The sequence below is a fragment of the Colossoma macropomum genome, unplaced genomic scaffold (assembly GCF_904425465.1).
Source record: "Colossoma macropomum unplaced genomic scaffold, Colossoma_macropomum, whole genome shotgun sequence".
NCBI classification, from domain to species: Eukaryota; Metazoa; Chordata; class Actinopteri; order Characiformes; family Serrasalmidae; genus Colossoma; species Colossoma macropomum.
This window is the reverse complement of record NW_023494789.1, coordinates 22,104,337-22,130,169: the sequence shown is the minus strand read 5'-3', so window position 1 is coordinate 22,130,169 and position 25,833 is coordinate 22,104,337. Positions and strand designations below refer to the sequence as shown.

At 40.7% G+C, this 25,833-nt stretch overlaps 1 protein-coding gene across 1 annotated transcript in view; it reads right to left on the bottom strand.

Annotated features, from left to right (window-relative positions):
* Nucleotides 1–8,990: 8,990 nt before the first annotated feature.
* Nucleotides 8,991–25,833, bottom strand: part of nomo (nodal modulator) — a 30,044-nt gene continuing 13,201 nt past the window's right edge. Inside the window, exons 7-31 of the mRNA XM_036570572.1 lie at nucleotides 25,482–25,634; nucleotides 25,039–25,176; nucleotides 24,831–24,920; nucleotides 24,607–24,712; nucleotides 22,958–23,108; nucleotides 22,369–22,546; nucleotides 22,035–22,176; nucleotides 20,308–20,439; nucleotides 19,699–19,835; nucleotides 19,513–19,600; nucleotides 19,348–19,411; nucleotides 19,137–19,232; nucleotides 17,382–17,582; nucleotides 17,017–17,099; nucleotides 16,741–16,900; nucleotides 13,941–14,067; nucleotides 12,390–12,503; nucleotides 11,868–11,995; nucleotides 11,604–11,745; nucleotides 11,399–11,482; nucleotides 11,117–11,227; nucleotides 10,939–11,040; nucleotides 10,729–10,848; nucleotides 10,539–10,631; nucleotides 8,991–10,037 (exon numbers count right to left, since the gene is read on the bottom strand). Of these exons, the coding sequence (XP_036426465.1) occupies nucleotides 9,906–10,037; nucleotides 10,539–10,631; nucleotides 10,729–10,848; nucleotides 10,939–11,040; nucleotides 11,117–11,227; nucleotides 11,399–11,482; nucleotides 11,604–11,745; nucleotides 11,868–11,995; nucleotides 12,390–12,503; nucleotides 13,941–14,067; nucleotides 16,741–16,900; nucleotides 17,017–17,099; nucleotides 17,382–17,582; nucleotides 19,137–19,232; nucleotides 19,348–19,411; nucleotides 19,513–19,600; nucleotides 19,699–19,835; nucleotides 20,308–20,439; nucleotides 22,035–22,176; nucleotides 22,369–22,546; nucleotides 22,958–23,108; nucleotides 24,607–24,712; nucleotides 24,831–24,920; nucleotides 25,039–25,176; nucleotides 25,482–25,634 (3,072 nt within the window). The 3' untranslated portion in view covers nucleotides 8,991–9,905. The remainder of the gene's footprint in view (nucleotides 10,038–10,538; nucleotides 10,632–10,728; nucleotides 10,849–10,938; nucleotides 11,041–11,116; nucleotides 11,228–11,398; nucleotides 11,483–11,603; nucleotides 11,746–11,867; nucleotides 11,996–12,389; nucleotides 12,504–13,940; nucleotides 14,068–16,740; nucleotides 16,901–17,016; nucleotides 17,100–17,381; nucleotides 17,583–19,136; nucleotides 19,233–19,347; nucleotides 19,412–19,512; nucleotides 19,601–19,698; nucleotides 19,836–20,307; nucleotides 20,440–22,034; nucleotides 22,177–22,368; nucleotides 22,547–22,957; nucleotides 23,109–24,606; nucleotides 24,713–24,830; nucleotides 24,921–25,038; nucleotides 25,177–25,481; nucleotides 25,635–25,833) is intronic.

Here is a 25,833-nt window from a genome sequence, read left to right as displayed (position 1 = left end):
TAAGTCTAGACATAGTCAATGTGTATTTGCCATAATTCAAGAGATTTCTAAGACTATGATGGGTAAGAATTGTCACTGGATAGCCCATTGTGACAGACGATGCCTTCTCATACATTAAAAAAACTCCAACCTCTGTTTGATCGTCTCAAATGCCAAAAGGCCATCCTGTGTCCAAGAAAGGTTACAATGAAGTTGAGCATTCCCAGTATCTTTAATCATAGCTCTCAACGTCCCTGTTAAACTAGCATAATCCTCTACCCATGCTGAAGAATAACCAGCAATACCAAGAAATGTCATCATCTCTCTGACTGTTCTGGGTTTAGGAGCCTTGCGAATAGCTTCCAACTGACTATCAGAAATGTTTCTGTGTCCCTGCATTATTGTCTGACCCAAATAAACTACTTTCTCCTGACAGTACTGCAACTTCTTCAGAGAGACCTTGTGTCCCTTTTCTGCCAATATCTGTAACAATTTAATTGAATCCTTATGACATGTTTCCTCATCTGGTGAACAAATAATAATGTCATCCACATACTGTACTGCTGTACTTTTTAATAGCTGATCTATCCCTACCAAATCATCCTTCAATACTTTATTGAAAATATGAGGACTATGTTTAAATCCCTGTGGTAATCTCTTATACTCATAGAACTGTCCATTGTATGTAAACCCAAATAAACTCTGACTTTCTATGCTAAGTGGAACACTAAAATATGCACCACATAAATCTAACACTGTGAAATGTGTCGCATCTGGAGGAATTTGGGCTAACAAAGTATGCGGAGCCAGCACTTCTGCTGGAAAATCAGCTACCACTTCATTAACTGCTCTCAAATCATGTACCAGGCGATACGAGTCATCCGGCTTCTTCACAGGCAGCAAAGGCGTGTTACTCTGAGGATTCTGTGTTATCTTTAAAACATCTGCTTTCACAAGTCCTTCAATCTGTGGTTCAATCCCTCGGATTGCCTCTTCTTTCAGTGGATACTGGTTCTTCCAAGGAGGTTTGACTCCTGGTCGAAGTTCAACTTTCACTGGTTGGGCTGACTTCACAAGTCCAATATCAGTACTATGCCGCGACCACAAACATTCTGGAACTTGTCGCAACATCTCTTCTTTCAAAGAGTCTGAATCCATCTTAACACTGCAAATTGACTCATGTGTCATCCGCACAGTTTGTGGCTGTCCCTGTCCTTGAGCAGTAATCATAATCTTAATAAACCGCTGATCCTTACTCCTCCAGATGGCAAGATTCTCTTTCACTGGTTCAAAAACAGCTTCCTCTGCTTCTACCATCATTTCTCCTATGTGGTTCTGCTCATATTCTTCAGCCACCAACAAAGTCACATGTGGCACACTCTTCTCAATGTCAAACTCTTTATCCAAATAATCATCTTTATCTATCTTCATAGCTGCTCCTTGTGGTCCCAAAATTATGCAGCACGACCGAAGTTGAACTTGCTTTGGTTGACGATTCAACCATTCCTCCGAGTTTGATTGAGCTGCATCCTTGAAATACTTGAGCGTGCAATAAAATGGATACTCTGGAAGCTTCGCATCAGGCATGTTCGCTACAAGAAACTTCCCCCACAACTTAGCTGGCTCCAAAAAATCTGCACTAAAATTTCCAATCCAAAATACTGAAGAAGCTTCAGTCGCCGTTGTCATCAATAATTGGTGAGCAATATCATTTGGCACTTCCACCAGACAGCCGTCAGGTGTACACTTTATTGTACAGTTCAATCTACACAAAGCATCTCTTCCCAAAAGTGCAATAGGTGTATGTTCTGATACCAGTATAGGTAAAGTTGTCTTCATATCTTTATAGCAGAGCTCAATTGGTTCTGTGAGAGGAATCAGCTGTTTCACTCCCTCAAACCCGATTGTCCGAATCCATTGGCCAGACATGGGGAGATGTATAGCTTCTTCAGGCCGAATACAGGTGAAAGCAGCTCCGCTATCCACCATCACTTCCAATGGTCGATTATTTACCTTCACCTTTATTGTTGGATCTCTCTCTGGCCCTGATGCTACCAGCTGACACCCCCCTCTCGGGTCCTCTGGGCACCTCTAGAATCCTGGTTCCGGACCCCTATAAGGGTTAACCGGTCCCCCAAATGGCCTTGGTTGGCCCCTGAAGCCTCCTCTGAAATTTCCTCTGAAATTTCCTCCTGGTCTGTTGCACTCACGAGCAAAATGGCCAAACTGTCCACAATTATAACACACTTCTAAGGACTGTTGAAAATTTGGATTAAACCTTCCTCCTCTTCCTCTTCCTAAATTTTCTCGACCTCTTCCTCTCCAGGTCTGCGCTTGACCCAAAGTTGGCTGTGGGCAGGCAGCCACTGGAACCACCAACGATGGCTGAAACGACTGGGGCTGAACCTGATTCGACTGCGGTTGTGGCAATGGTTGATTTTGCGGAGACTGACTCTGTATAACCAAGGCCTGCTTCTTCTCTTTCTTCTTGTTATCCACCAGTTGTATTTGATTAAGTTTTCTGAGGGTTTCTTGGTCCTGTTCTTTCTGGTCATGTTCCTTTTTCCTATATAGCTCCACTTGATGGGCTATGTGATCCGTATAAACACCCTTTGCCATACTTCCAAGACCAACCACCTCTGCCAGTTTACTCCTCACTGGTAGAGGCAGCCCCTTCTGTATTTTGGCTCGCAAAATTGACTGCTCCATTTGATTCAAATCTGGGTCATTTCCTGTAACATTTCTCCACACTTGATGGGCTCTTGACACATAGGCCCTCAGGTTTTCTTCCTGTCCCAGTGGCTCAATAAGAATATTATCAGGATGTACATTTGTCGGAAATGTGTCTCTCAGCGCTCTCCATACTCGACCTCTAATTGCAGAAAACAGCTCCGGATCATTCACAGCAGTTCCCACATATCGATTAAGTCCAGGTTCTGTAGAATCTCTTCCATGGGACTCCAAGGAGATTAGCCAAAAGTCTCTTAATATCTCCTATTGCGGGCTGTGTTCCCACCATGATCTCTTCCAACTTCGAAATCCAAGGATGTGCTCCATCCTGAAGAGTAGGTAACTTCTCAAGTATATCTGACATATCTGTGTTTTGCCAAGGCTTGTATTCCAAGCTCTGTCCTCGGATGACCACTGGATCTTCTCGTGTGTCTTCCCTTTTCTTGTGCGTAATGCATTTTTCACATCCAATTTTTGGGAGCCTCCTTTCCGCAACTCTTTCTTCTGAATTTGCAGCTCCTTTAATTGATTCTCCAGAGCTTTTCGGCTTTCTGGTTTAATGGATTTATCCAAGTACGAAAGGCATTGATCTATACTTCTCTCAACATCTCTTAAAGCTCTCTTTTTATCCTCTCCTATTCTGGTACTAGATGCCGCTGGAAAAAACCCTTTCGAAGACAAAAGACCCTCACTCTCTGAGTCTTCATCACTGTCTCCATTCTCGCTCTCGTTAGAACTATCATCTCCTAAGTCCTCTTTCCTCCATGTTTTATCTCCCCTCCGTTCCGCTCTCATCAATATTCGCCTGACTGCAGGATCATATCCACCCATGATCCCTTCCAGGTCACTTTGATCGCCATCATCTCCAGATTCCATCCTCCTGATCCTCAGTTCACCCTTAGTTTCCAACCATGCCATTTTCTTCTTACTTTTGGAACTTGGATACATCTTTATAGTTGTTTCCGCTTGACCTGTTTCAATTATCCGGTCATCCTCATCTCTGATGCGATATTCACCTTCCTGGCTGATCAATGGGAGCTGGGGATAGATTTCCTTAAACTTCACCTCCTTCTCATAAGGTGGGGGTCTCTTTACTGGATCCATATGTGAGAAAGGTGCTTTAATTTCTGCCATTAATTTTTCTCTTTCCTTTACATTTTCTCCTATTTCTTCTGCACCTCTATCTCTCTTATCTTTTGCTGCTTTTATCCTTTTCTGTCCCTCGTTTTCAAACAACTGGAGAATACCAAGCTCTACTTGTCTCTTTTCTTTACGTTTTTCCCCCTTTTTACCCTTCTTTTGATCTACCTTATACGTGGACACAGGCACCTGCATTGTTTTAATTACATCTGGGTTAAGGGTCCCCTCCACTGGCCATGGTTGGTAAATTTCAGACCAACGCTTATGCCATTTCTCCGATATCTTTGCAATGCCTTTAACTAAAGGATTATTCTTCTGCACTACATCAACAGGTGTGATTACTTTCGAAATTTTAATGTCCTTTGTTGACATTGTAACTACTCCCTTATGTTCCCTTATTGTGAATTACGACTATTTACTAAAATTAAAATTACTTCTCCCTTTCTCTCGGAAACATTAATGTAATTAGCAATTCACTTCAATAAATCCACCTATAATATGGACCAAACACACAAATAATCTGCCTAATTCTAAATAAAATCTCTTCAAATATCCAGCAAATTAAAAATCTAATCCTATATAAAGCTCAAAGTAATCACACACCCACAAGGGACCAGCTATCACCAGATGTGTTCCTATTTGCAACAAGACAATCACCTATTTATCACCCAATGTTCAAACCCCTGCACCTTAAATCATCAAATAGTCACAATATTGAATCCCCCATGCCGCTCAAATCAGAATAAACCATGCACAAACAATAAAACTCATATTTGCCATTCTTAACAGAGTTTGAACCAACTAAGTATGTTGCCTTAATTAATTAAATGCATTGAACAGTCAGTCTGTTGCCAAACCTCTCTTTTTCTCTTAAACTACAGCCCATAGTATCATGTAAACAAATAGTTATACTCTTTAACCCCCAAATAGAGAAATATTCTTGTAATAGCCTATAAATGAAGCAAATTGTATATATATCAACAATAATGACTATAAGTAAGTATACATACATATATTTAAAATGCAGGTATTTGTCAAAAAGAGTTTTGTGGATAAAACACACTGGCCTTAATCAGATTGGAGCCAGATGGGCATGAGGTCAATCCGTGTCAGCACTGGAGCTGCTGGGCTCCCCCCTCTTCTCTTTCTCTCTGTCCCCTCCAATCCTCACACACCATAGGTGGACAAAGGAAAAAACAGATCAGAATCAAGTATCAAATGAACCCACTAGGTATTATGGACCACACAAAAAAAATCCAATATGATTTACGTCCATTATCTGCCCGCTTTTAGGTCATTTTTATCTATAACAAATGTTTTCCTCCTTTAAACACCAAATTATCATCAAAAAAGACATTTCAGTTTATTTCACTCTAATAACACCTCACATACTCATTCAATTTTCTTCACCCACACACACAAACATCCTCACTGGTCTCTCCACTCATCTCCAAATTATAAACGTCCTTCTTGGGGGCTCATGAAGCTTATTATTATCAAGTCCCCTGAATGAGGCTCATGGATACTAATTTATAAAAGTCCTCTTATTCTTTATGAGGCTCATAATACTTAACTTTATCTTAAATCTTAAATCTAACAATGTCCCCCAGGAAAGCTCATGGTATTAACGATATCAGAGAAATGCCCTCTCATAGAGGTTCATATTTTTTTTTTTTTACAAATTATCATTTATATATCCTTAAAGCCAGTGACACAGCTGGAGCACCTCCAAGTCAAGCACCACGCACACACATACACACACACGCATACGGAGAAGCCAGCTCCGCACACACCCAGTAAGGGGGGGGGCAATCCCCCTCACACAGAAGCACACAGCTCTCTCACAGACACAGAAGACAAAGAACAACATTTATCCTATAGCATGCTTTTTCCTGCTGCTCCTTTTTCTCTTTTTCTTCTAAATTTATGCTACCTTTATGAAGTGTGAATATTCAATAAAAAGCTGCTTCAGACGCTGTTTGTCAACTAGTGTTCGAGTGGGAACTTTATAATTGAATTTTCCCTTCCACACCTCCAGTTCCTTAGAACTGACCCAGAAATTCACCTAGTGATTTTCCAGGATTTTAGGCCCGTGTAAAACCGCCTCCCAGAGGGCTTTGGTCCAAATCTGCGGCTCCTTTTCACTTTTAACTCTTATCATCTCTATTCTCTTCCCTTTTCTTATTTCTCTTTTCACTCATATCATCACTATGCTCTTTAACTTCTTTTATTCTCTTTAACTCTTATCCTTTATATTCTTTTTAACTCTTCACGTCTCTTCTCTATTTTCTTTAACTTCTTTTTTTCCAGTAAACTATTTTCCTCTTAATCTAATTCCCCAGGGCCCTGGGCTGTTACTTTTCACTTTTGTCCCTTTTTATTTTCTAACCTGATCCGACTATTTCTCTAAGCCAACTTTCACGCAGTGACTAATATACACATGTCTTACCGTTAAGAAGATAAGGGCCCAACCTTCATTAATCTTGCATGGTGTTAATTAGCTCACTTTATCGTTACTAATTAGGCTATTCTACACTTTTGCATCAGCTTTCCTTTTCACTATTATACTCCCCCCTTTTATTGCAGCGTGCACAACGCAATAAACCCCAATTTAGAACAAAGAAGCACTCCAAACATCAACACAGCATCGCTCCCACACACAGTCCTTACGGTGCAGCTAGACAGCAAACATCCAACAGCCTCAACGAAAAAACCAGCGCTCACCTGAATAGCCGGCCTGGAGCGGGAGTCAGTGCGCTAAGGCTGTCGGCGATGCAGCCAGCCACAACACCTCCGAAGTTTGTGACGCCAAATTCTTGTTGTTTATTTAGTGGCGATGGTGTTTAGATGTTGTGAAGAAAAACTCCGCCGATATTGAGTTGCCAGTAAAAGGTTTATTACATAGTAAAACAGTATCATATCAAGCACTATAGAGTACCTGAGAGAGGATCTGTGCCAATTCTAAATGTCCCCTCCCGAACAGACTGACCAACAGCATATATATATGGTTCTTGTTGTTGAAACAGGAGACAGAGCATATGGTTCTTTTTAAAATGATCTCATCTATTTGGACCTAAGAGAAGAAGGGAGAAAGTGAGAGGCCTACTCCCAATGGGAGCAAAGGGCCCCCAACTCACATTCCTAGCCCCTGCACAAACAGAGCACACAGAGAACTTCAGGCCCCAAATTCATGCTGAAAGTGTTTTTACCTTCTTCTATCAAAATGTTCCTTTCTAAATATACTTCACTTTTAACACATATTTTGCTTCAGCTGGCCACATTTTTGAAAATACAGACTCGAATCTGCAGTTAAATAAAATTGACAACAACTCTACTGCTACACAGAGCCATGGTCTCTTCACACTCCAGCCCTTCTCTCCAATCATAGTAGCTAAATTTCTTACTACTATTAATCCACGAAAAACTACAGGTGAAGATGAGCTGGACCCTTACCTCCTGTGTTTAGCAGCCCCAATTATTTTAGAATACATAACATATATTTTTAATCTCTCTCTTTTATCATGCAGAATTCCCAGGATCTGGAAAATAGCTCATGTAACTCCACTGCATAAAGGAGGTGAGGCAGCAGATGTAAATATCTACAGACCAATCTCAAAATTGTCCTGTTTAGCTAAAATTTTAGAACTTCTAATAAATAGTCAACTTAAATCATTTCTGCACGACAATTCTGTCCTGTTTAACTATCAGTCTGGCTTTAGAGAAAGACACAGCACGATCTCTGCTACCACACTTGTTTTAAATGATCTCTATATGGCCATAGACAGGAAAAAACATTGTGCTGCCATCTTTATTGATTTATCAAATGCGTTTGATACAGTTGATTACACTCTTCTTTTAAGGAACTTACAAAAGATTGGCTTTGATACAAATGCACTAAAATGGACCCAAAATTACCTTTCAGACAGACAACAATGTGTAGCACTGAGTAATTACAAACCAGATTTCTTGAGTATATCCAAAGGAGTACCACAAGGTTCAATTTTGGGTCCAGTTTTATTCAATATATATGTTAATGAACTTGCTGCCTCCGCCTCAGACTGCAAAGTACACCTGTATGCAGATGACACGGTTTTATACTGTTCAGCTGACTCTGTTTATGCTGCAATAAGAAAACTGCAATGCTCATTTAATACTCTACAGGTTGCTTTGTATAAACACAAACTAGTTTTAAATGCTAAAAAAACTAAGTTCATGCTATTTTCCAGATCTACTAATAGTGATTTTAATTCTGTAAATATCACTACCCTGACAGGATCCAACATCGAGAGAGTCACAGAATATAAATACCTTGGCATATGGCTGGATGATGAACTCACTTTTAAACCCCATATTAATAAATTGGTTAGCAAATGTAGGCAGAAGCTCGGTTTTCTATATAGAAATAAATCCTGTTTCCCCGTGTATGCTAGAAAAAGAATTGTTGAGGCAACCTTACTATCTGTCATGGACTACGGTGATGTAATTTACAAACACGCATCTGCCAGCTCCCTCAAACCACTGGACTCAGTCTATCACTCTGCACTGAGGTTCATCACTGCAGACTGTATGAAAAAGTTGGTTGGCCCTCACTAGCTACACGGTGGGAAACACACTGGTTTATTTTTATTCATAAAACACTCTCCGGCCATTTGCCAGAATATATTACTTCAGTGATATCTGTAAATAATGGTATTTATCAGACTCGCTCCCGTGGCTGGATCACATGCCAGGTACCAAGGGTTTTTACTGAACTGGGAAAATCTGCTTTTAGTTACAGTGCACCAGTGAGCTGGAACTCACTACAGGAAACACTAAAGCTCAGCTCGCTGGCATTTGTGATGTCAGACATTGATATTGGATCAGAGGATCTAGCTTGCACATAAGTGTAGGTTTTATAATGAAGTGGCCAGTCAGTATACATACATACATACATACTCACAAATACAAGCAAAATCCTAACATTTTACAATTCTGTTAAAACATAAAACTCATGTTTTAATGAATTGTCAATCTGTATACTTTCTCTGACTTCATGTGATGAAATGGAACAAATACCCCAATAGTTATCTCAGTATTTGGATACTGGCAGCTCTGATAGCTAACTGAGTACTTGACCACACACTATACAAATATGAGACAGATTTCTCTCCCCATACATTTTATTTTTGTTCAGTTACATCTAAGCATTCAGAATTTGGACCAACTTTCATAGCGTGGGTTGTGGGCCTAATATTTACAGAATCCATCATACAGTAGATTAATTATATATCATATCCATATAATCCATATTTACTTGGAGGCAGTTCTTCTGTTTAAGATGTAGCTTGCTGGTAAATGTTTTTATATAAAAATATATATAGGAAAACATTTGAGTCAAATGAAACACCCAAAAATACCAAATCATACATCCTGCAAAACATTTAAACCACTCCATCAATGTATGATGTCAAATTCTGCTACAGATATAAAGTACATTTTAAATTTGTTGTTGAAAAAAATGTTAACCCTATAAAAGTATTAAAGTGAACACAAAATTGTTTCAGTCTGGGAGAAAGTAAATGAAGGAAGACTGTTTTCACTATAATTAATAAATACCCCTTTCCACATTCATTATAGCACATTAACTATTTGGCGACTTATCATTTACACCAACCTTTACAACCTTTACCAACATTTACACACTCAACTATCACTCTTGCACTCGCACGTTAGGGAGCAGGAAGTTCTAAATGTGTATCAAACATACAAATCTGTTTTATCAGGTTACAGAGGCCATGTAAAAAAAAAACAAAACAAAAAAAAAAAGACAAAAACATATGTATCATGGGATGGATCTCTGAACAGCAACAAGTCTGAAACCAGTTGGCCTCTGTGTCTTTTCTAAACATTGAGTGATGAAGCACCAGCTCTCATGATGATGTTCAACTCATCCATGAGCCTCTTAAAAATACAGAGACTTCAGTGAAATGTAAAATTGCAGGACTAGTAAGTGTTTTGGCCAGTAAAGAAAGTTGTTAATGAGGTCTGAATGTAGTGGTAGGTTTGGCTCTGATGTCTCATGTGCGTCGTGTCTTCGGCCTCTTGGTCGGACGCTTGGCCTCATCCGTAGCGAGACTGTCCCCACTGGTCTGGGCCAGGCCGCGGACCCCCTGGATGCGACTGAGCAGCTGAAGGAAGAGTGGGATCACCTGAAGACCACCAAACACACACCATTACTATCCAAGTCATAATATGTAACTGTCTTTGAAGTGATTTATATAAATAATGAACCACTTAATTTTCCTTTTTATAAGCGTTTGTAAAGTTCACAAAAAGGCAGTTTTTACTTTCAAATATATTACAACTGAATACCAGTCCATAGGTACACCTACTTGTTACTAGTTATTATTTCAATATTACAACTCCAACTCAATATTTCATTACATGTATTCTGGTATTTAAGACAGTTACTACAGCAAAATGTGGGTTTTCTTAAGGAAAGATTCTTAAATCGCCTGGACACCGTTTTAATGCACTGATGCACTGATGTTTTTTGCATTTTCTATTGTGTTTTTCTGTAAATACGACGGGGGATAGTGTACATCTAAGCGTGAGTGGTACCATAAATCTAAACATTACAAAGAAACCCTGCCACTTCATTCGATGGTGATGCAAGCTATTCTAAAAAGATGTGGAATAGAAAACAGTACCCTTTCATGGTTATACACTGCCAGTAACAACAGCAAAGTTAAAGGCAGTGCTATGTAAGATCCTTGAGCAACCTCTTGATCAGGCAGTTTTCTCTGCGGAGGAGAAAAGAAAGGTCATTCACAACATACTCTGTACAGAAAGAGTCCAGCTTTTTGTCTGATTACATCTGGGCATCTCACATGTACTTACAACAGGGTTAAAAGAGAGCGTGACGTGTTTATGGTAGCCAGAAGATGTGAAGGAAACCTGAGGGAGTTTAAAGTCATACTGGGAGCGAGAGAGAGTGGTGTCCAGCATCAAAACGTAGCTCTGTGAGAAAAAGACAAATAATAAATGCATATAAAATAGAACAAACAAATTTGTTCCTGAACTGGTGATTAACTCTGAGGTTGGCCTTACCTCTCCATCACGTGGGAGTGGGGAGAAGTGGAAGAAAAGTGACTGGCCCAGAGACACACTTTGGAAAGGACTATCGAGGTTGTCACTTTTGTAGAGCTTGACCTATGGAGAGAGAGCTGTCCATAAAACTGTCCTCAATAGGAGACTGTATGTTACTGTTCTTAACAAGTAGGCTTACCCAGAGAGTTGGCAGATGCTCAGGTGAGGTAATGATGTTGCCACTCAGGTCAAACTGATTGATTTGTCTGAAGGCGATGATGTTGACTCCGTCTATATCACTGCTGCCCACCTAAAACACAAATAAACAAAAAAGATGTAGTCTTTAGTTAAAATAAAGGTTTGAAGGAATGCTATTTTAACGGTCCAAAGTAGCTCCATGATATTCACTGTCTTACACTGTAACCCTGATGTTAACCTCAACTCAAACCCAGTTGAATTTCTGGCTGCTGCTGACTCTTACCTCTATGGTTCTCTGCTGAGGCAGTGCTCTCTCTATGTGGTCATTGCCCTCTCCTCTCAGCTGAATGATGTAAGTACACCCAGGCTGTAGGGAGGGGGGGGAAAATGGACAAAAAAGACCAAATTAACACAATAACAGTGCATGTAATCATAGCTTATAATGTTTATGTGAGCAGGCCACCAACTGTGTCCATAACCAGTCTTACCAGCAAGCCTCGGAGTCTGAAGCGACCTCCCTCATCAGTGACCGTGTCCTCACTGTACATGCTGCACTCCCCCTGCCCCACTGCCTCTACAGCCACGCCTTGCTCAGCATCGCCACCAAGAGACTGCACTGTGCCATAGCAACTGCAAACACAATTTAGATTGAAGTGATACAATAAATGAATGCTGCAACGGTCAATGACCTTAACATTGAGATAGCAGTTAAATTACTTAATCTTTGGTGAGGCTTTTCTGGCATTCTGTACCTGTATGCGGTTTTAAACCCAGTGATGGCGATGCGGAGATTCTGGCCCTCCTCAACTGAGATCATTTGTGCTGAGGGCTCGAAGCGGAACTCCTTCATCATGGGTTTAAAGTAGTACTGACCAGGACTCTGTTGAGTGAGTTTTTAGGTTGTCATTGAGTGAATTAAATAGCAGGGGACATTAGTTTTGCAACCTTTATGTAAAATAGCAGGCAGTGAACAGTCTTTTTACTTTTCCGAAATTGAGGTGAGTGGTAGACACATAAAATATTGCATCACCCCTGGATCAAGTTGTGTGCCTCAGCCAAGGGATTCATGGCACAAGGAGGACATTGGTATTAGCCTAACATCCGTGTAGCTTTTCTGATCCACCAAACCATACAGACTTTCAGTTATTACTGTTACAGGCTAATTGTGTAACAGTGTAAATGTTGACTAATTGTGCCTAAACAAAGCTGAAAATGCTTATTATGGCTTATCGTTAACAGGATACTTCTGCATTACATTTCTAAATAGGCTTTACCAGGTTGTTGAATGTGAGGAGGCCAGTGTCCTGTGTGAGCAGATTGGAGCGGAAATTTCCTCCACTCAAAGACAGAAGCACTCCAGAGAGAGGTAGGCCATCCTCTGCTTTGATCTGAAAATAAAAAGAAAACCATTATGTTACACAAGCACAAGCATTTCTTATTACTGCCATGCAAATATCTTCTTTTCTCCAGGTATTAGTTTAACACTTAAGTAAAGTAACAAAGATAAGATAAAGTGTAACTAGAACTGAGCAAGTACATTACGCCAGTCTGAATATGTTGTTATGTAGACTATACTGCCAAAGTTATTTGCTCATCTGCGTTCACACGCATATGAATTTGAGTGACATCCCATTCTTAATCCATAGGGTTTAATATGATGTCGGCCCCTTTGCAACTATAACAGTTTCAACTCTTCTGGGAAGGCTTTCCACAAAGTTTAGGAGTGTGTTTATGGGAACTTTTGACCATTCTTCCAGAAGCGCATTTGTGAGGTCAGACGCTGATGTTGGATGAGAAGGCCTGGCTCGTAGTCTCCCCTCTAATTAATCCCAAAGGTATTCTATCAGGTTGAGGTCAGGACTCTGTGCAGGCCAGTCAAGTACTTCCACACCAAACTCGCTCATCTATGTCTTTATGGACCTTGCTTTGTGCACTGGTGTGCAGTCATCTTGGAACAGGAAGGTGCTATCCACAAACTGTTCCCACAAAGGGAGCATGAAAATGTCCAAAATTTCTTGGTATGCTGAAGCATTAAGAGTTCCTTTCACTGGAACTAAGGGGCTGAGCCCAACTCCTGAAAAACAACCCCACACCACAATCCCCCCTCCACCAAACTTTACACTTGGCACAATGCAGTCAGACAAGTATCGTTCTCCTGGCAACCGCCAAACGCAGACTCATCCATCGGATTGCCAGACAGAGAAGCATGATTCGTCACTCCAGAGAACGCGTTTCCACTGCTCTAGGGTCCAGTGGCAGTGTGCATTACACCACTGCATTCAATGCTATGCATTGTGCTTGGTGATGTAAGGCTTGGATGCAGCTGCTCGGCCATGGAAACCCATTCCATGAAGCTCTCTACACAGTGTTCTTGAGCTAATCTGAAGGACATACGAAGTTTGGAGGTCTGTAGCAATTGACTCCGCAGAAAGTTGGCGACCTCTGCGCACTATGCGCCTCAGCATCCGCTGACCCCGCTCTGTCATTTTACGTGGCCTACCACTTCGTGGCTGAGTTGCTGTCGTTCCCAATTGCTTCCACTTTGTTATAATACCACTGACAGTTGACTGTGGAATATTTAGTAGCGAGGAAATTTCACGACTGGACTTGTTGCGCAGGTGGCATCCTATCACGGTACCACGCTGGAATTCACTGAGTTCCTGAGAGCGACCCATTCTTTCACAAATGTTTGTAGAAGCAGTCTGCATGCCTAGGTGCTTGGTTTTATACACCTGTGGCCATGGAAGTGATTGGAACACCTGAATGCAATGATTCAGGTGGGCAAATGAATACTTTTGGCAATATAGTGTATGTGTATGTGTTACCTCAAAAGTGACGCCTGCCAAGGCAAACGCCTTGAAATCTCCAGTCTTTTCCTCCACTGGAGTCAGCACAAAGCCCTCTTTACTGGCACTGATGTCATATTGCAGGTCACTGTGCAGAGGTCCAACACTGGGGAAGCAGCACCAAAAGTTAGGAGAATTCTGCATAAAAGCAGTAACATTTGAAAGCAACAAATAATATTAACCCTCAATACACCAGTTTGTGGTTTGATAATCACCTTCATTTAGTCTTCATTTGCAAGGGTCTCATGTTGAAACATTTATTCACCACATTTTCCAAATAGACAATGCGCTGCTAGTGCTGAGTATAACAGTTGTCTTTCAAGCATTTGTTTGTCTCACTATGGGATACGTCCTCTCCCTGTAGGCCTCAGAAGCCATATTGCACTATGCCAGCCCATTGCGTGCCGAACGAATGTGATGTTCTTGCTCTCAACCCTCGTAATATAACGTGATGGCACAACATCCGAGGCCTCGTTAAGATTAGTATGCATAGATTTGATCTTAAAATTTTAAGAGTAAAAATTGTCGAAATTATGTTTAAGTAACTATTTATAAAACTGGATTTTGACATCACAACGTGAATAGATTGACGCAAGTACCAACCTTGTGTACTAACTTTTGGCAGTTAGACCCTGCTACACGATTAGTTAACCCAGCACCAGAATTAAATTCGAGTGGGGGCATCCAGCAGCAGTCAGCTGATTAGCAATTGTTTGCCTTTTTTCTTTCAAAAAATTTGAAAGGCAAATAAGGGGGAGTGACTGCAGACTGCACAGCAAATATTTATTAATTAATTAATTAATCCATGTTGAACAGAACATGCTGCACTATACTCTTTACTCTCCCTCTGAGCATTTATTGATGAAACAATTCATATGCAAATCAGTTGGGTGGAGTTGGAAAGCTTGTTCACGTGTTCATTCTATAACTTTGTGATTTTAAAGCTGCGAGCGTATATTCAAGTGTACGCTTGTTTTCATCGTTCATATGCAAATCTCTAACTGCGAAAACCACAGCCGGGCCAACTGGGTCAAAGTGGAGACCCAGAGCATACGAAGCCCCATGCCTCATGAGGGACAGCTCAATCGTCCCCTCCACCCATGCAGGTGGTGAGGAGAAAGAAGTCAAGTGTCTCAAAACATAAGGTACATCAAACTGGCTCCTCAAAGCCTTGCTATGCTCTCAGAGATTACCGCTGTCAATGTGCAGCCTGCTCATGCACTTGCACTGTAGAGCACCAGTTTACTCACACCGCTACCACAGGAAGGTGCCAGTGCACTGTGGATGCACAGCCCAATAATGTGCGTTATGCTCAATGCTGAAAACAGTACAATTCGGTTATAGACTGAACCATGTTCGAACCAAGAACATCTGGCTGCATATGGACCAAGTATACCCTTTAATAATTTTCCAATGACCAATACATTTCAGCATATTTCTTTCCTCTCAATGTAAACTGGGTGGTCCTAATCTTGGGTACCGCTTCCGTATGCATTCCCCTTACCAGTCACAAGGCTGATGTCTCTTGCCACATAAACAGTTTCAAAATCAGTGAAACACAGCAAGCTAAAGCTAACTCAGCCTAACTAAAGGCTAGCAAGCTAGATTACCTCTGTAGCTGCCTGTCGCCCATTCATTCATCCATACTTCAACATTGGTTCGTCCGTTTGTTTGTTTACGCAGTTTTGTCTGTCCATTTGTTCATTTGTCCACCCATTCATCTGCATGTCTGTTTGTATGCGGCTTTTTAGTGATTTTAGTTCTGTATGAGTGGCAGAGCAGGCTAGGAGTGTTGGATAAAGTGCAGTCAATCAAGCTGCTCTTCAGCCACACCCACACAGTTCTTAGGTCTGAACAGTGGTTTAACACATCTTTCATATTTATATCTTATATTCATTCATTCTCTGCTGAATGTTTAACATAACTCAAGTTTAGTATCACAGAAACATTTTTTATATTTTACTTTGTGTTCCCCGGGACTTTAAACAGTGGTGTGCAGAAATAACACAAGATCCTTTTTCAGTGCTCCGTGCTGGGGATATTATCTTTCCTCTAGGGCCCGATGGACAAGGGAGATGCATAAAAGTGTACTTCACAGCTATTTTGCATGTCATGAGCTTTGAGGGGAAAGCAATGGAACAGAACAGAACAGAAGACTTTTGGAGTAGTAATCAGTGTCATGGTCGAAGCTATAGATGGGGAAAGCAATCACTAACTGGCACCTAATACATAATACAGAAATCACTGGATAATGATTACTTTGGTGCAGTCCAGTAGGAGACTGACAGTTCCAGCTGGTGTATAGCATAGTGCAGTGGTCTCCATCCCTCCTCCTGGAGATCTGTTTTCCTGCAAAGTTTTAGTTCCCACATCTAACACACTGTCCCCTCCCCATGCCTATATAAATGCATCTAATCCAGCCGATCAAGGACTTCTGAAGATGTTGATTAACTGGAGAAGATGTGGCAAAATAAGGTTCGATCTAGACCCTAGATCTTCAGGACTAGTGTTGGGGACAACTGGCATAGTGGAATGGGGCTTCTGAGGCATACAAGGAAGTGTGTATCCTATAAACACCTCACTCATACTCAAACCAATTTGGCTTCCTTGAAAGTCAGTCCCTTCTACTGTCTCTAGTGTTTCGTTCAGACTAATCGATTGCTAATATTCAGACCCTCATGAAGACCATAACCAAGTTAGAAGTGCTGGATTACAAATGAAACTAAACTATGCAGGTAGACAGATCAGAATGAATCACTTGATGAGCAGAGTTTAGTACCTGTAGGTTCCAGTTTCATCAGTGAGAACAGTGATCAGTGACTCTGTAGCGCCGCTCTCTTTAATGGAGATCTCAACACCCTCCAGTTCAGGAAACACTTGTCCTTGCAGAAACAGCCCTGCTCGGCCCGTAATCTCCACCATCTGCCCTGGACAGCTCTCTGGAAATGCAAAGAAAGCAAGGATGGGTCTTCTCCTGAGAGTCTGGGGCCATGTACTTACATGTTATTAAACATACTAATCATGTTTTATACATATGTAGTGCTTTGACTCAAACCTCCGGTGATGGTAGCCTCCACTTCAGGTGGGTAAAAAAGAAGCTCTTTGGATGAGGGGGTGACCGTGATCTTTTCCCCAGCCCTGAAAAACAGCCCATGTTTCGTCTTTTATAAAGTTGTAACAAAATCTACAAAATAGTAAATTCGTAGGAGTCAGAAAAACATTCTCACCACAATTTCTATTGGCCGATAAAATGCATTAATCGTGTTTTTGTTTTTTAAATAAAAGAAAAAGAGGAAAAAAGAGAAAAACAAAAAGAAAAAACAGCTCTAGTTTAAACATCAAAGCTAATTCTAGAACCATGTCTGTAATGCATATTCACTGAGAAGGGGAACAGCAGTCAGTCAGTTTTAAAGCTCTTACCGTGCCCAGTAGGAGAACTCATAGTGGAAAGGCTCATGGAGCTCATCTGGTTTCTCTTCCACAGGTGAGCTCTGCTCCTCTCCTCTCTCCTCTCTCTCTTTCCTGCGAGATGCGATCTCCAGCAGCTGCTGCTCCCGCCGCTGCTCCTCCGATGAGCGCAAAGGACCCAGGACCAGGGCGGGCTCACTCTCAATGGACGACCTAAGGTCAAGGGGGGCACACCTTAGACTTAAGCATACAGTTCCTCTACGCTCTTTAAAGTGATAGTTTAGTAAAAGCACAATTTACACAACTTTGTCATTATAGCAAAGTAGCTGCTCAGTCAAGACATTTTTGTTGTCTGCAGTTTTCTTTTGCTTTGCACTGGAGATAAAGTAAAGTAGCTAACAAGCAACTGAAGCTAAAATTCCCCAATTAGCACTGTGAAAACTGCATTACAAACTAGGGCTGTAATCAAGACCACCTTTGTTAAGTCCAAGACCATGACTCGTCAAGACCGAGCAAAGACCAAGTCTGAAGGGAGTCCAAGAGAAAGCGAGACTGAGTCCAAATGAGAGTGAGACCAGATCAAGACCAAAACCCAAAAAAGTCCTCTTTAAGACCATGCCTTAATTAGTCTTTATCTCCTTTAATTATGCAAGTACAATTATATTAAGGTATCTGATTCTTTTCTGACAGAACTGAAAGTCAAACTAAAGCCTTTAAGTTAGCAAAACAAACTGCTTCAATCAATAATGCCACCCATGTAACATCAATAACACTTCCTGTCCTTTCAACTGCTTGGATCATCTGCACCTTGTTTTTAAGACAGTACAATACAATACAGAAACCTTATCAAACGGTTCACCCTGTGCAGCACTTTACTGCCATGTTCAACAATATCCAATCAGATTTTGCACATATGCTTTTCAAACTACTGTAAACTCCAGCCTTCCTACCCAACTAACCCAAACTACAGATATTCATAGTTAGCAAGCTAGGTGCAAATGTGTGTTTTGGCAACACTTAGTAAAACAGTAGGCTAAACATAAGGCAAGACTGTTAAATTCAGTAAAAAACATTTACATGGAACAGACATATTGTATGAACAAATGTTTTTAGCTTCCTCAGTCACGAAAGTTTTAGATTATCTGGAAACACACACTCTACTTGATATCTCTGCGACAAAAGGCCTTAAACTGCTGAATTAATAACAGCACATAATCTAGACTGCTTGATATAAGCAAATCTATTTACAGTTAAACATCACAAAACAGCAGAAATAAACCAACCAATGCGTACATGGTAGTAACCATTTAAACACACAGTGGCAAAAGGTGAACTAAAAGGTGGTGGGGAGGGGGTCGAGGTTATTTCTTACTGTGCTTTATCATACCGAATAGTTAAATGGGTTTCACAAATATTTTTATTATAAAATTCTTTACGTTTCTATCAAATTACAGCCTTAGAGCTCAGCTATATTTGCTAATGAATCAAGCTAAAGCAGCTGAGGCTCTGCTCTACTCTGGTTCAAGTCAGTGCGTGTTGCTGAGCTTTAAAAATTAGTTTTTCTTTTGAACAGTAGTTCGACTCAGTTGAAACAACAAAAATAACATCTTATATCTGGCCTCAATCAAAAACTAAATCACCACACACACACACACACACACACACACACACTAGTGCCAAATTGTGTCAATCTTGTCAAATTTTTCACTGAAATACTCCCTTAACAGAGACTAATATTTTAAATCAGCATATTTTATCCCCACTTACTTGATAGTAACTGTGACATCCAGCATCTTGTCAGTGGTGATGAGTCCAGTCATGTGGTGCCTGACAGCAGTCAGAGTTAAAATGCTGGGGGCAGAGCTGAACAAACAACCATGTTCAGGAATCAGCGACATTTATTCAATGTGTCATACATAAAATTACATCTACAAACATGAGCTTAATACAGTATATCCCATTAGAAATGTATACTTACGTGCTGTAAGTGTAATAATCCTGTTCAAACTGATGGCAGGAGCGTGGAGTCACTTTGTAAACACCTATATAGAGCAATGCAACATAAAAGACAGGCATGTAATGAACATGCTGGCATTTTAAGACAGATAAACATGTTGCACAGCTGGGGAGTAACTAAGTAAACCTGGTTTGGACAGGCAGAAGCGGTTGACTCCCTTGGACAGATTGTAGATGCCTACATTCTCAGGTTTACTGCCGTCTTGGAAGAATTCCTAGAAGGGAAAAAGGAAAAAAAAAAAAAATTGGTAAATGCAGCATCATTCTCACTGTTGTGTCAAAGAGCTCAAGAGAAGAAAAGCCTTGCTCTCACAAGGGTGATGGCGTGGGACAGGGAGCAACGCAGCATGTAGCCGGTCTGTCGGAACTCCACTCCCTCCACATCAGAGTCCAGCACCTCTACCTCCACTGACTTATGCTTCCAGCACCATTCCTCATGGGTGATGGCCACTGACAAAAAAAGCAGTTTGATATTTAAAGTACAACAGAGTCACACATGCCAACATATATTCACACAACCTGCATTCAACAGCAACACATGAAATTTGCGGCTGATGCTGTTTTTTTCTTTTTTTTTAGACTTTTTAAACTATACAGTTTTCTCCCAAACACTAAATTTAGATCATCAAGGGCCTGGGGAGAAAATGAGCAGAATCAGGAGTTTGGGAAAGCACTAAACTGGACAGTGCCGAGTTACTGCTGGGCAGGGACTGGGACAGATTTACTTTCTCAAAGCAAGAGTTCTATATACAGCTGGCTAAGGAGGAATAAGAATTCCCCTACTGGACACTTTGGCTTAAATTATCTGGATAGCTCAGAAATCATGCTTTGTGAAATACACTTTACATTCAGAATTTTAAACTGAATAATCTATTTTTTTTTAATTGAGAAAGTGTGGATATAATCTCAGTTCTTTTCCTACCTTTGTATTTCCCAGGTAGGATATTACTGAAGGAGATGCTGAGGATTTCACTGCTGCCAGAAAGCTGGATGTTCTGCCTCTCCCCCTGTCTGCTCACAGGCTGCAGAGTTACTGTCAGATCCCCACAAGCAGCTGAGAAATTGAATACTTATTATTTTAAAACCACAATAAAGAATTGATGGTGGATGGAGTAAAGGTTTAGCAGAAAGTTACATTAACGCAATTTTCCCCTTAACTCAAATGCAGTTGAACAGCCAAGGGATTTGTATAAAACTAAGGCATCAAGAGGGCTACTACTACTGTTTATACACTATATGGACAAAAGTACTGGGACACCTACACATTTTTATGACATCCCATTTTAAATCCATAGTAATTAATATGGAGTTAGTCCCCCCTTTGCAGCTATAACAGCTTCCACTCTTCTGGGAAGCTTTCTACAAGATTTTGGAGGGTGTCTGTGGGAATTTTTGGCCATTCACCCAAAAGACCATTTGTGAGGTCAGACATTGACATCAGATGAGAGAGCCTCATCCGTTCCAGTTCATCCCAAAGGTGTTCAGTGGTTCTTCCACACCAAACTCACCCAACCATGTCTTTATGGACCTTGCTTTTTTGTACTAAGGCAGAGTCATGCTGGAACAGAAAAGGGCCTTTCCCAAACTTTTTCCACAAAGCTGGAAGCATATAATTGTCCAAAATGTCTTGGTATGCTGAAGCTTTAAGATTTCCCTTCACTGGAACTAAGGAGCCTAGGCCAACCCCTGAAAAACAATCCCATAGCATTATTCCCCCTCCACCAAACCTTACAGTTGGCTCAAGGCAGGTAACGTTCTCCTGGCATTCGCCAAACCCAGATGCATTCATCAGACTGACAGATAGTGAAGTGTGATTTGTAACTCCACAGACTATGTTTCCAGTGCTTTCCGAGTCCAGTGGTAGTGTGCTTTACACCACTCCATCCGATGCTTGGCATTGTGCTTGTGATGTAAAGCTTGCATGTAGCTGCTCGGCCATGGAAAACCATGCCATGAAGCTCCAGGCAGGCAGTTTTTATGCTGATGTTAATGCCAGAGGAGGTTTGGAACTCTGCAGTTACTGAGTCAGCAGAGCATTGGCGACTTTTATGCACTATGCTCCTCAGCACTCTGTAACTTTACGTGGTCTGACACTTCATGGCACAGTTGCTGTGATTCCTAAATGCTACCACTTTTCAATAATACCATTCACAGTTGATCATGAAATATCTAGGAAGGAAGAAATTTTGCTAACTGACTGTCATCCTATTACAGTACCACGCTCAAATTCAATAAGCTCTTTAAGATGACCCATTCTTTCACAAATATTTGTAAAGGCACAGTCAATGAGAGGCAGGCAGGCAATAAGACATGATTAAAAGGTGTATCCCAATGCTTTTGTTCAAATAATGTACCTATGTGACATACTTCTGTCTGTTTTTACAGATAATAGCATGTCATACAGTGCCAGAGACCACATAAACAAGTCTATCTGAGATAAAGTGGTCTGGGGCAAGTATATGATGATTCAGGCTTTCAGCTTGCAGTATGTAAATTGCTGGGGTACATAACTTTCCATTATTACTTAGGGTAAAACAGTTTTGTAGCTCCAAAGCAAAACTAAATACGGATACTTTCAACAAACATGGCTTGGCTGATCACCTTGATTTGGACTTTCTTTTTTTGTAATAACACAAAGAACCTGCTTACCCAGACATGAGACAGAGCCAGAGACCGCTGCTATGAACTGAGTGAAGAGCAGGTCACTGAGTGGGCGATCGACCAGTGAGATATCGAGAGATTGGGGCTGTAAAGCGAGTCCAGCCTTGACCTCAGCCTCTGGAAGGGTCACCTGCGTAAGTCAAATAAAATAATAATAATAAAAAATTGAAATTATATATATATATATATATATATATATATATATATATATATATATATATATATATATATATATATATATATATATACACACACACACACACATATATACATATATGCGTATATGTGTGTGTTTGCGTGCACGCTCCTTTCCCATCATTACCTGTACACTGTAGTCTCCTGGTTTGGCTTGGAAGCAGAACGCCCCCTGATGGTCACTCTCGATGGTGCGGACCACACCCTGATCACGTCCTTGTCCAGAAAGAGTCACTTTATAACGTCCAAGATGCTTTATGCTATCTGGGAGGCGAGCAACAGAGATCTGACCACACACACTAAACCTGAGAATGAAAATTTAGATCCATTTTTACAGTCTTACAATGCACTATGGCTTTTTGTTAGCATCCATATTCTAAACCATTATTTGTTCTTATTCACTTATATTATTTCATGGTACTGTCTTGAAATTATAATGAAATCATTTAGCTAGAAAACAAATGTTAGAAGAAATTTTTAAACTTGGTTTCTTTATACAAATTGAAGTATTCCTTTGCGTTTCAGTTATCTGACAAGATTGAATGTCAACTCCTGTAGTCTTTTCCACCGTATACTTCACTTATAACCCAGTTTCCTATAACATAATATGTATACCACTGTATTATCAGAAGACTATAATTATTATTATCATCATTTTTTATTCTTGTTACTTGGGAAGGTTAATGAATATATACAAGTCCACCCCCAACACTGACCCTGCAGTGATAATGTCTGGGAGCTGGGGAGTGCTAGGTGCAATCTTCACTGTGACTGGCTCAAAGAACATGAGTTCTTTATGAGTATTGATGGTGTAGGTGCCAGTGGTCATGTTCTCCAAGCGGAATGAACCGTCTTCTTTGGTTAGCACTACAGAAAGAAACCAGAGATTAAGGGAGAGGGCTCCTTCAAAAGTACTACCGATAGTAGGGCTGGGCGATAAAACGATAACGATAAGTATCGCGATATAACTTTTCCTCGATAGAGCGATAAGACAGGTTAGATAAATTTTCGATATAATACATCATTCTCACACTTCCACGTTTTAGCGAAAGCCCCTTTGGCGTTTTCTACTGCAAAGAAAGTGACACTATTCTGCTGTCGCCAGGAGAGGGCGCACTTCCGAGTTTTTCGACTTGATTAGAGAGGGAGGAGGCCACAAGTAAAAAAAAAAGGTCGCCAAATATACTTTAGCAACATCTGAAACGTGGAGTTATACATTCCCTGTTTGAGTAACGGCGATCTGTTCTCCCGTGACCAAGTGCGAGTCACGAGATAAGTGACGTAACTGTACTGTCCTACGGTGAACTCACCTCTTTCCATGCATCCTAAAAACTTTAGCGGTGTTAAACCACATCTGCAGCGCCGTGTTACAGCGCCAAACCTCATATTTTAGTATTAGTGCATTCTCGAGCAAAGAAAGTGAAAGAAAGAAGTGGGTTAATGGGAGTTACAGGCCTGATTTAAACGAAAGTAAACTGAGGAAGCTGTGAGGTATTGGGAAGCGGGAGAGCGCTAGGTTAGCTTTCCAGGCTAGCTGTTTTTAGCTGCTGGCTAACTTGAAGCGGCGCTCCAGCACAACACAGTGAATTGATGATACGGTAGATCAAACAAGACACAAAATCACCGCTTTCAGTTTAAACATACCTAAAAGGAGGACTCTGTTTGACTGGTGCAAGAGATTCACACTGCAGATAATGCTTTTACACAGCGAACGTCAGATATTTTGCGGTTCACCCCTTAAACTACTACGATAGCATAGAGAAATCCAGTCGTCACTAGCTGGTGTCTGAATACTGTGATATGCTCTGACATGGATGTGGTAGGAGTGACAGCAGTGACCTACCGAACCGAGTTGACGTTGTTGAGAAACTAAAGAGTTTAGCACTGTTGTTGGCCACTTGTTTAGCAATTGTAACGGGGTAGCCAAGTGCTCGTCACCAAACAGCTAAAAATAATCTGTTTTCTTTCTTAAATTATGACTATTACAAAAATTGCAGTGGTGCTTTTCCAGCTGATAAAAACAGCTCAGAAACTTTCTCCCACTGTCCCAAGACAGATTTGTGAAATGTTCCACTGTTTGGTGAGTAGTTGTCATGATCCGACCATAAATGATAGTTTAAAACCACAATTAACCACCCAGGAGCAAAATCAGCCTTCAAATGTGAAAGAAATTATGATTTGACATTTATTGCGATATGTATCGATATCGAACGATATGAATTTTGTTTATCGTGATAACGTTTTTTGGCCATATCTCCCAGCTCTAACCGATAGTAACAAGAAAAGAAAGAAAAAAATAAATCAAAAATAAAAAAACACTCACAAAACATACAACATCCTATAATATAGCAATCACTGCAGTTACCTTTAATCTGGTTGTTGAGAGTTACAACTGCATCTGGAACTCCTTCCCCATCTGGGCTGTTCAAAACTCTACCCATCACTGAAAAACCCATCACTTGGAAAATTGGCTAAAAGAAAGCAGGGAGAAATGATGCATCATAAACATCATTGCCAACAACTGATAGCTCAGTTGAGTTCTAAGTCAGTTGTCTCAAATGAGAAAGAGTTACAGGATGTTAGGGTTACCTCTAGCCTCATACTGCTGTGCTCGACTCTAAAATCCAGCCGGGATGGAGCAACATCGAAAGTGATCCTTTCACCTCTGTAATATGGCACCTGCGATTTCAGAAAGGATTAGTTAGTTCTCAGCTGACTACTTATCTGGTTCTTCGTTGTATAAAACAAAACAAATATAACTCAATTATAAAAACAGCCAAGAAAAAGATGATCTTACCACAGTGTATTCACCGCTAGGCAGGCAGGGAAAAGAAAAAGTACCATCCTCACGTGACTGTGCACTGCACAGGTACACGAGTGATAAGTCATCTGACACGGCTCCATCTACTGGAGCTTTGCTGCAGCCACTGATATCCTGAGGGAAAGAAATGGAGCAGTTTGCCAGAAGCATTTTTCACATTTCATTCCAATCCCTTCTTTGTGTAGTAAAGTAAAGCACTGGAACTAGACCTGTTATAATCAACATTTCTGCACACAATTAAATACCCTAGCCGTGATTAACAATGTAATTATTTTCTGAAAGACAATTACATTAAAGAAGAAGCCTAAAATGGCCTATTGGCCAAATAACTGGGATCAGAATTATGTAAGAATTGTGACAGGCCTAACTGGGACCAGCGAAAAGTCCTTGACGAGGTTATTAACAGTCAAGCCATTTACCTCTTGTGCCATAGCGGTGGAGTAGAGGAGGAAATTAACCTCCTTCATGGGTTCACCATCGCTCTGCACCTCTCCAGAGACATCATAGCCTTTAACTACCAAGGGAGCTGCAGCTGGAGCATTGGCATTCGACACAACCATGGAGGTTGAGCTCTGTTGAGACAAACCCATAACTCTCCATTAAACAAACATTTATTACACAGTACTGTTCAAAAGGTTGGGATCACCATTCAAACATCCAGAACCAGTTAGAATAATGAACGGACTGATAAATGATTTGAAAAAGAATGGAAAAGCTGAGTAGCATTCAGAATACAGCAGAGACCCAGTTGGAATTGCTCAACATAAGAAT